The sequence below is a fragment of the Petaurus breviceps genome, unplaced genomic scaffold (assembly GCF_028583685.1).
Source record: "Petaurus breviceps papuanus isolate PSGF00001 unplaced genomic scaffold, PetGlider_PUasm1.0 100, whole genome shotgun sequence".
Classification (NCBI taxonomy): Eukaryota; Metazoa; Chordata; class Mammalia; order Diprotodontia; family Petauridae; genus Petaurus; species Petaurus breviceps.
In genome coordinates, this window is record NW_027185573.1 from 6,086 (window position 1) to 17,057 (window position 10,972).

The 10,972-nt window shown below is 54.9% G+C and overlaps 1 protein-coding gene across 4 annotated transcripts in view; it reads right to left on the reverse strand.

The window, feature by feature from the left end:
• Positions 1 to 1,900: 1,900 nt before the first annotated feature.
• Positions 1,901 to 10,972, reverse strand: part of LOC138141635 (nuclear receptor corepressor 2-like) — a 219,162-nt gene continuing 210,090 nt past the window's right edge. For 3 of the 4 annotated variants that reach the window (XM_069089876.1, XM_069096477.1, XM_069083217.1), the window contains exons 13-14: positions 7,139 to 7,193; positions 1,903 to 4,230 (exon numbers count right to left, since the gene is read on the reverse strand). In XM_069089876.1, the coding sequence (XP_068945977.1) occupies positions 3,808 to 4,230; positions 7,139 to 7,193 (478 nt within the window). In that variant the 3' untranslated portion in view covers positions 1,903 to 3,807. Of the gene's footprint in view, positions 4,231 to 7,138; positions 7,194 to 10,972 lie in introns of all 4 variants that reach the window. The other variant, XM_069102584.1, reaches the window with a different exon arrangement.

Here is a 10,972-nt window from a genome sequence, read left to right on the forward strand (position 1 = left end):
TTTTTTTTTGCTTTTTGCTTTTTTGGAGGGGGAAACAGGGCAATTGGGGTTAAGTGACTTGCCCAAGGTCACATGGCTAGTAAATGTCAAGTGTCTGAGGCTGGATTTGAACTCAGGTCCTCCTGACCCCAGGACCAGTGTTCTACTCACTGTGCCACCTGGCCACCCCAAGGTCAGGAATAATTTTCTGATTAGGAGAGTCATATCAAAATGGCCCAGGTTGCCCTAGGAGGCAGAGAGCTTCCCAGCAGGCCTTCAAGAAAAGTCTAGGTGACCCATTCCCAGGGATGTGATAAGAGGGATCCCTGGTTATTGGTACGGTTGGACTAGAAGATCCTCAAGGCGGCCCCTGGGCCCCAGTGATGAACAGGGAGTGGAAAAGGACCTGAGTGGGCCTCAAGGCTCCAGCTAGGAGGAGCAGGCATGGTTTGGTCCAGTGGTTTTCTCCTTTGTATCCCCAAAAGCTTAGTACAGACCTTGGCATGCTCTAAATGCCTAATAAATGCTTGAGAACTGATTGGCAACACTGTGCCCACATTTTAAAGATGAGGAACCGAGGATCAATGCAGGAGGCTAAGTGGCTTGTCCCAGAGTGCTCCATCCTTGGGGGTTCTGTGCCCCCCCATCTTCCCTCCACCCACATGAATCTGTAAAAGGGGAGACGAGGGTGAGGAGACACGGGGTGGGGGGGGGGGAGAACATCGTGGGAGGCCAGCTCTCCAGCACTCGCCACCTAATCAGAAACACACTGAGGAGCCATGACCCGCCCGCAAGCGAGGACCCCCTGCCATGGCCCTTGCCTCCCCAGCTAATGGAACAAAGGCTGCCAAGTCCTCCCTTCCTTCTAATGGCAAGCGGGGCTCATTTTTCGCTGCTGGAAGGCATCGGACAATAAGAAACTAGATTAATGGCTGCAAAGTGTAGGCCATTAGGCTTTACAAAGACTTAATTCTTTAATCTGACTTCACAGGAGCACAGCTGACTCATATTTTAAATCACGGAGACCCGATTCCCCCACATGGGGTCACTGCAATAGTGATGTGGTCTCCCCTTCTTCCAATCTCGGTTTCTTTTCTGTCCCCCCAGGCTGGTCGGACATGGAGGTGGGAGAGCAGGGAGGGCCAGGAGGAGGGGTCACCACAGTGGACAGAGGCTTAGACTCGGGAGTCAGGAAGACCAGGGTCCAAATCCTGTCTCATATACTTACTATCACCCTGGGCAAGTCACTTATTTCTTTGTGCCTCAATTTCCCCACCTGTAAAATGAGGGGTTAAAACACAGTCCACCCTGGCCTCTAAGGGTCCCCAAGATCTAGTCAAAGATCCCCCAGATAAGCTTCTCTGGATGACTCCAAGCAAACCGCACCAAGTCCCCCACCCACATTTTCTCCTCTGTAAAAGGACAGGGGCGGCCCTGAAGAGGACCCTTCCAGCTCCAAGGCTAGGATTCTAAGAATGTGAACTTTCTGTGTGTCTCAAGTACAGAGCACAAGTGCATAACACACAGCACGCACCATCATGAAAATACTCCTTCCCTTCTCTTCCTCTGGCACTTAACGGGCTAAATTAATGCTTGTGCCTGACTGCCAGGCTGAAATTCAATAGCACCAGGGTTGGGGACAAGAAGGGTCTTTCTGAGTCAGGGTCCTCATTTTTTTCATGGCATGGAGGGAGGGAAGGAAGGGAGGGAGGGAGGAAGAGAGGGAGGGAGGGAAGGAAGGGGGGAACAATGGAGGGAGGGAAAGAGGGAAGGAAGGAGGGAAGGGAGGAAGGAAGGGAGGGAGGGAGGGAGAAAGCATTTCCAAGCATAGTCAATGGAGATCCAGATCCCCCCACTCCCTAAGAGGTCCCTGGTTATCCAAAGCCATTTCCCCTTGGCATTCTGAACAGCTTCATAATTCTCTTCTAGCCCATAGTGGCAGCTCCCTACTTCTATCTGGCCCGGGTGGGCATCACAGTGAGTCTGCTGGTTCAGCACACACTACCATGGGAGGGGAGAGGGCTGGAGCTGCCCAGGAGCCTGCTGGGGTCCAGAAGAAGCTGCCAGCTGGAGTGGGAGCTGTGAGCCCCGTCTCTGGCACCTGCTGACCATGACACCCTAGCAAGGTCACTTAACTGCTCCTTGGCCTGGACAACTCAAGACTGCTGAGTTACTGAAGAACTACCCATCTGCACTGCAGAAGGGGGGGCGTCCATACTGAGAGTTCCCTTAGCTGCTGAAATCACCACTAGGCCAAAAACATGCCAAGCAGACCCTATGTGTGCGCCATAGAGTACTGGCTTATCTCACAAATCCAACACGAGGGGCATGGGTTCCAGTCCTGCCTCTGCGGCTGACCACCTGTGTGACCCTGGGCAGGCTACTGAACCTCTGGGCTTCAGTCTCCTCCTCCGCCACCTAGCTCGGGGGCCCCCAGCGGCTCTTGGGTCCTGGACCCTTGGGTAGCGACTCTAAGGAAGCCGATGAGCCCCTTTTCAGAATTATGTTTTGAACTGAATAAAATAAAATACAAAAAATGACAAAAGAAACCAAATTCTACAGAAATACAGTGATCACAGTATTTCTTAAAAAGAAAAAAAACCAAGTTTACAGGCTGTAAATTAAGGCCCCTAAGGCCAGCGGAAAGGGAGCAGCACCTAGAGAATCCCCTTCTTCTCTGGTGTCCCCAGCCCAGTGAGTGACATGGGAGCCTGGGCGGGGGCCGAGCGTCCTGCTATATCTGCCACACTCCCAGTCACAGACCAGAAGAATGAGGCCCCTGCCCCGCATCAGACCCACACAAAGGGCTTAATGGCTGTCTGCTCTTCACTGATGTGGGCCAGACCCTCCCTGCCCTCAAGAAGCTTACTGTCGCCCCACTATGTACACAAGGACATTGACACAAAGCATATACATGATAATAACTTGGTGGTCCAGGGCACTCAAGAGGTGCCTAATAAATGCTTACTGATAGGGAAGCTGGGCAGGGAGGAGCATCCCAGGTACAGAGGGACCGTCAAGAACAGAGCGGTGAGCAAGCCTGTGCTGCGGGACCCAGAGAGAGCGTCACCGATGCCGCTGGGGAGGCTGAGGCCACGCGGACAGTGACGCAGAGGGTAGATCTGAACCCAGGACCTCAATGCTTTTTCCTCATAGACAATCAAACTGAAAAGGGAGGCAGGAGCTGGTCAAAGCCTCCAGGAGGGAGGCCAGAGGACACGGGGCTATCTCCATTTGGCATCAACAGGACTCCCTCCTACAGAACCTCAGCATCTCCCCCTACAGAACCCTGGCTCCCTCCAGTGAGACAGGCCCAGTCTCTGCTACTAGACCTGCCTGCTAGGGACTGGGTAGGAGTCCAGCTTTGCAGTTGGTCTGACCAGGCTGCACACACCTCTGGGTGGGGGACCCCAAGGAAGACAAAGAATTCCTTTCATTTCCTGCCAATCCTGGAATGGTGACTGACCCTCAGAGGAGGTGAACCCAGACAAATAGATCTCTGGACCTGTAGGGAAGGAAAATTATTCCAACCCCATTCGATGCCGCAGCCAACAAAGTCCCCTGTCATCTGACCACAGAGCTTTGCTTCAACGGGCCTCAAACCAAGATCCTTCTCTCTCCTCAAATGGGGAGGGTTCACGTCTGGACTGCTCGACTGGGAACCTGCCAGGTGACCATGTGGACAGCCTTCCCCCCCAGAGTCCAGGACGGAGCAGACGGCCACCAGAGGGTTAAAGGACTCCCACCACTTTTTTAGGGAGAGAAGTCGCTGGACAAGGAGGCAGTGAAGGAACTGCTGTCATCCCCAGAATGAACTTATGCAGCTCTTTACAAACAGGATCTCATTTGAGCTGCCCTACAACAGGAGGATGTGGATGTTGCTATTATCCCCATTTTACAGTGAAGAAACAGAGGCTGACATGGCCACTGAGGGGAGGTCCCCAGAGAAAACCTTTCGAGGTGAGAACCAAGGGGACAGAGGCAGAGAGGGCGATCAAGGCCCCCGGCCAGAGCCGCTCCATCGCCCCAGGCCTGCAGAAGGAGGGCTGAGGGAGGCTGGATTGGGGGACAGGGCAAGGAGGGAAGGCGTCCCCTAGTAACTGGCCTCTGGGGAAGGGGCACAGGGGAACATGACCACAGGGCATCGCCTACCTGGCTCTTCCCACGACGTCGGTAGCTGCGTCTCACCAGACTCTTGTAGTTCTCATTCTTCTTGGTTAGGTAGTAGTAGAGGACGCACTCGGCCACAGTCTGCACAAGAGAGAGAGGGGCCATTCATCTCTGTGTCCTTGTGTCTCCGAGCCCAGCTCTGGGGAGTCCCTTCGTGCCCACACCCCAATCTCAGAGGCTTTCTCTAATTTCACATGAGCATAACCAAATATAGACCCCCCAAAGCCCCTGATGGGCGGGGATTCTGTAACCTGCACTGAGAGATGGGGGTTTGGGGGAGGGGGCTTATTGAGGCCAAACCTAGCAGTCAGGATGCCCCCTTCCAAAAAAAAACACCCCCAACCTCCCTTAGAAGCCTCTAATAGCTCTATTTTCCATGAATTCTGCTAAGCCCTTCAGGACCCATTTATAATTTCAGCCTGGATCTCCTCCCGGGGTAAGGAATTCCATTAACTTTGCTCCCCACTGTGGAAAGTAATAATTCTTTTATCACCAAATAATATTCCTTTATGGCCAAGCTCTGACGCTGTGCCTTTCAATCTTCGTGGGGAGCCCCCTCCTCCAAGTAGGTCGAGATTTGAAAAACAAGCCCCAGCTCACTCTTAGCAGCGTTCTCTCAGAGCAAATGCCCTCCTAGGCCTTAGCTTTCAAGAGGTTATTTACCCAGCAGACTGGCAGCTCCCTGAGGGCAGGGGCCCCAAGCTGGGCCTTAGGAGGGGCTTTGTTGGCACTGGTTGAACAGAATTGTCCCTCGGTTCTGCTCAATCAGCTGGCCCACCCTGAAGCTGACCCCCCAAAATGTTAACCTTGTGACAACTGGATTGTCCCCTGTACCAGGACAGCACTTATCAATCAGCTGTGCACTGGCTGGGGCCCATTTTGTGTATGTTTATTATATTACCCTCAGAGTCCCCGACGCAGAGCCAGAGGGGATGCTGGAGACCACCAGGAAGTTAAGGCAGCCCCGCATAAGACTGGAGGCCCCTTGGGGGCAGGCATTTCTAGCCCTGCTCCAGGGCCTGGCCCAAAGCAGGGGCTTGACTGGTTTGCTTGGGAAAAGGGCAGCAGCCTGGCAGCTGGCCCCAGTGGTGGGGAGGCAAAGACCACAGGCCTTTAATTATGTACGCTCTAACTCATCTTCAATCCATGTTTAGGGCCAGGAGAAGGTCTGGTTCTGTGACTTCATCAGAGTAAGTAGATTCTGATGGGGAACTCCTTCCACCAAGCCCTGGGGGAGAGGCCAAAGGCAGGCCTTGCCCTCAAGAAGCAGTTAATCAGACAGCTCTGGGTCAGGACAGGCTTCCTGTAAAGGCAGGGTCAGCTAAGACTTAATTCAGGCATGGGGGACCAGCCAGTACAAATGCCTGGAGTCTGGAGATGCAGTTTTTGGTCCAGGAGCAGCCAGGAGGCCATGGGGCTTCCAGCAGACCTGAAAGGTGGATGGGGCTCTGAACACCAGAAAGCAGACTTGGTATTTGAACAGACTTATTCTGACTGGTGATAGCCTGGGAGAGCTCCCCAGGAGCACTAAGGTTAGGCCACCTGCTCAGAGACAGAATTCGAACCCAGACCCTGCCTCCCTCCTCTACACCACACTACCTCTCACTGACTTAGCTATACTAGCACTGCCATGGATGGAAGCTGACTATCTCCACTTGTTTTCTCTTTCTTGTGGTTTTTCCCTTTTGTTCTATTTCTTCTTTCACAACATGACTAATGTGGAAATATGTTTGTGTGATTGCACAGATATAACCTACATCAGCCTGCTTGCTGTCTTGGGGAGGGAGGGGAGGTGGAGGGGGAAACATCTAAAACTCAAAATCTTACAAGCATGAATTTAAAATACTATTTGCTAAAACTAAAGAAATTAGTACCGCCAATAACCCCTGTATTGCTGTGTGTCTGTGGTGGGTACGTGAATGCACGTTGTGTGTGTGTCTGTGGTGGGTGGGTGAATGCATGTTGTGTGTGTGTCTATGTGTGTTTGTGGTGGGTGGGTGAATGCACGTTGTGTGTGTGTCTGTGGTAGGTGGGTGAATGCACATTGTGTGTGTGTCTATGTGTGTTTGTGGTGGGTGGGTGAATGCACGTTGTGTGTGTGTCTGTGGTAGGTGGGTGAATGCACATTGTGTGTGTGTCTATGTGTGTTTGTGGGGAGTGGGTGAATGCACGTTGTGTGAGTGTCTCTGTGTGTTTGTGGGGGGGCGGGTGAATGCATGTTGTGTGTGTCTGTGGGGGGTGGGTGAATGCACATTGTGTGTGTGTCTCTGTGTGTCTGTGGGGGTAGGTGAATGCACGCTGCGTGTATGTGTCTCTGTAAGTGGGCACGCTCTGGCCTGAGCTTTTGCAGGGTCAGTCAGGAGGAGGGGGCTTGGTCCTGGCCCTCTGAGTTGAGCAGCCTCAGAGGGAGGCCGGCTTCCTCCCCAGGGGCCCTGTGGCTCACCTGCCCCCGCTGACATCAGAAGCCGCTGGCTCTGGCTAGGGGACCTCCCCCTCCCTTGGGGGCTCAGGAATCAAGGATGTCCCCATGTCCCCCAGGGGTTTGCATGAGAGAGGTAGCCTGGGGCAGCAGGACATAAGAGTGGCGAACCTAGAGTCCAGGAGACTGGAATTCAAATCTGGCCTCAGCACTTACTCGTGTGTGACCCTAGACAAGTCACTGAATGACTTCCTGCCTCAATCACAACAGGGATAATGAAAGCCTGGCTCCACAGTGCTCATGGTGAGGACCAGTGAGGTCCGTCACCTGCATGAAGCTCATGGCAAACACAGAGCAGGCTAGAAATGCCAGGTGTCACTCTCAAACAGTGCCAGCTGGCTGGGCAGCTGGGGCCCTGGGTGGGGCTGTTGCCTCCTTCACCCCGGAGCAAGGAAAGAATGGAAATCATCCTAAGGAGAGGCAAAGGGGAGGCCTCTCCAGGTAAGAGCCAGGGTGAGAGGGCGGGAGGGCACAGAGCTGGGGCAGGGGTGCTGAGGAGGGGCCCCTCACCTTTCTCTCGAGGAATGAAGCGATAAGGCCGAAGTTCTTGGGGTGCTGCATGAACCTAGGAGAGAGGACAGACAGAGTGAGACAGAGGGGGGGTGGCAGCGGCCTTGCTGCCTAGCGCCCACAGCTGGACGGCCTTGTCTCCCGCATCTCTCTGGGCTCCTGGCAGTTAAGCCCAGGGGGTTTGGGCGTGGGCAGGGCTGGCTGGGGGTGGGGGCCAGCAAGAAAGGGTGTTCCTTCCAATGACTCACCGCCTCTTCAGCTGGTTCAAAAAAATAATATTTGTTTGTCCTGCTAGAACAGCTTCCAGGAAAGATGAGAGGCTTGTTTTTTTTTTTTTAGCCAATCTGGTCTTTTTTTCCCCCTTTTGCACTTTATTTCTGCTGCTGCTGCTGTTGATCTGGGGAAGCTTGGGGAAAGGGAGGAGAGAGGCCTGAACTCCAGCCCCACCTCCAAGGGAGGCACCTGACCCTGCTGGGGAGGGGTGTGGGCCAGCCGGGCAGCCAGGGGCCACAGGAGGACCGAGAGAAGAAGGTCCCGATCCCTGGGGCCCAGACGAGGAGGAGCAATGGTCTGGCCTGGCCACAGTCTCTCCCACTGCTCCAAAGGAAACAGAGGTGGGACACGTCTTGTGTGCCACAGACGAGGTGGGAGCAGGGAGACAAGGGAGGAGAGGCAGGGGGCTCCCTGAGAGGCACAGAGGATCGCTAGGCCCTGCAGAGGGGCTGGGGCTGAGACAGAAGGAAGACGATGCTCCAGATCTCCACCAGGGGTGGGTGAGCTGGGGAAGGCGGGGGAGCAGGTCTGTCCAAGAGGCTGCACTCCAGCCGGGCACTGTCCAGCTCTCCCCTGCACACTCTCTACCTCCTGGATGTCCTAGTCACTCAAGTCAATCTGGAGCGGCTTGGGAGGGGCCAGGGAAAGGTGGCCGCCCCAGCCCAGATACCCACAAAGCCTTTCCTGGCTCCCCGCACTGATAGTGATGCTGAGCCGGGAATGATGTCCTTCTGGCTACTTTACTCCACTTACACACAGACCTCTCCCAGTGCACCCCTGGTGCAGACCAAGCTTTCTGAGACCCAAGGCTGCTCCTCTCTGTACAGCCCCTGATCAGGGGGTATCAAAAGGAAACTCTCCCCTCTACTTGGAGAGATCCCCCCAACTCTTCTGCAGTTTTAGTCTTAGCTTGGGTCCTGGGATGGTCAGAGACTTACCCGGGGCCTCATGGCCAGCAGTAAGTGAAAGGTGGGACCCTCTCCACTTGGCCATCCTGCCTCTCATTCACGTGACCAGGTCTTTAATAAATACTTGTTGACATACAATGGTTGCACTAGGGTCTAGGTACCTGAACTTCCCCAGGCTCTCCTAGCTCCCACCTGTGACCCCACTAAGGGAATTATACCCCATACTCCTGTTCAACCCTGAAGCTAGAAATCTCCCCCATCATCTCAGGGATCTTCCTCCTCCTGGGTAAGGACCCGGCTCTGGCTTTGGTCCCCCCTCTGCTCCAATCCCAGCTGGATAAGCACAGGATGCACCTGAATCCCCACAGACTGGCCAATGTGCACAGGCAGCTGCCAAGCCTCAGCCTTCCTTGCTCCCTCCTGTGCTCCCTTCCCAGAATCCGACCTCACTAGCTCTGTCCGGTCCCTCCTAGCTTCTTCAAGCCCTCTCTCCTCTGCTTCTGCCCATCACTCTGCCACTGTCCCTCCCTCACCATCTCTGGCTTCTCTCTGTCTCTCTCCTCTATCTCCCCCCATATCTCTCTTTCTGCCTCCATTTTCTTCTTCCTCTTCCTCTCATCTTCCCCCTTTTCTCCCTTCTCTGCCCCTCTCCCATTCTCGCACTTGAGGCTGAGCAGCTGTCCCACACATTGCCCATGGCCAGCCTGAGGGCCCCTGTCTACCTCCATGCAAGGGCCTTTGCCAGAGCCAGGGTAGCAAGCTTAGTGCTGCGGCCAGTCTGTCCAGGCCCATTCCCTGAAGGCAGCGGGAACAATCTCAGGTCACTGGCCCTCTCCTAGGAGAGGGAGAAATGGCCACACACACCTCCTCACAGCAGGAGCCCCCGCCCCTCTCAACCCTCCAAGGCCAAGTCGCCCCCTCTCCCAATTCCTCATGACTGCTCCTCCCAAACGAGCCTGGACCTAACTACCTCGTGTGGCTGCAGGCCTTCACTTTGTATCTGTGCCATCAGTAACTCACACAGGCACCCTCTTGAACAAATGAATGAATGGAAGCTCCTTCAAGGCAAGGATGGCTCCATTCTTTGCACTTGTACCCCCAGCACTTAGGGCCTGACACAGAGTAGGGGCTTAATATACCTGACTGACTGAAGTTAGGAATGAGAACCCGTCCGCTTGTCCTTGATGCTTGTGACCAAGGTCAGATCTCCCCTCACTGCCTGACTGGGCACCCAGACACACACCAGAGGGGCCGCACCCAGACACACACCAGAGGGGCCCCATGATGTGGTGGATGTCGTAATACAGCAGTAAGAGCCCCAACTTCAGAGTCAGAAGACCCAGGTTCAAATCCCACCCCAGAAGCCTTGAATGATGGTGGGGAAGGTGCCTGACTCAGTTTCCCATCCACAAAATGAGGTTGGCCTTACTGGCCCCTGAGGCTCCTTCTAGCTCTAGGGAGGCTGAGTAGGGAGTCACGGAGACCCTGGTCCTGCCTCTCTCCCAGCTGTGTGACTTTGGGCAGGTCACTTAACCCCTCAGAGGCTGAAGAGAGCTAACAAGGGGCCCTTCAAGGACCAGATGGCATCCTCTATGCCAGCCTGGAAGTGCGTCACCACTGTCGGCACTCTCATTATCCGTATTACTACTGCTGCTGCCACGCTCCAGGCCACGGTCCAAAGGGAAGCATGTAAATTTCCAGGGATACTGACTGGCCAGGGCAACTCCCAGAAATGCCCATTGGGCTCTGCTCAGAGCAAGGCCTGGCTCAAGGCTTACTGAACAACCAGGGAGGAAATCTGAAACCACAGGAACAAGCCCTTTCTTTCTAATGGGAATCTGGAGGACTGGGGGAGGGAGGGAGGTGAAATACAGCCACCACCAAGCCCATTTAGATGCAGAAAAACGCATCCCCAGCCAGGCTTGCTCTGAAATGAGATCTTCTCAATACGGCAATGGCAGACATCCAGGGCGCCGCGTCCCCTCCTCCCCGCTACCTGCCACATGTGAGAAGTGGAGGAAGCCAGGCAGTGAGCCAGACACAGGAAGTGACTTGGCCTCAGGTCACACAGGCCAGAAATGCCAGGAACAGGATTTGAATCCGGGTCCCTTGACTTGATCTTGAGTTTTCCATCTCTGTCCCTCTATTTCCCAGGCAAGGCAATTCTTTCCTGGCTCCCTGCTGAGCTCACAGCCCACTCCCCACAGGGGCTCCTCCAAACCCTTTCTCCCCAGCCCCCTCCTCCTCTGGCACCCCCTGACGCCTCCCTCCCACCCAATTGCTCCTTCTGACCAAGGCCCAAGGGACATCCACTGTGGCCATGTTCTCCCCTCTCTGCCTCCTTGGGCATCCCCACGTGGGCTCACCATCCTGCAGTCCCTCCCTGCTGGGCACCCACAAACACACCTGCCTCTCTCCCACCCTCTGCAAAGCCCCACTTCACCTCCCGGCCCTGCTTGTTGTAGCTGAGCTCCTAAAGAAAGCCATCTACACTGGTGCCCACACTTCCCTTAACCCTCTGCATTCTGGCTATCAACCTCATCCAACCAAAACTGGTCTCCAACAGGGCCACGGGTGGCCTCTCCTCAGCCCTCCTCTCTGCAGGTCCCCTCCCCGGCAGACCCTCCTCTCTGCAGGCCCCCTCCCCGGCAGA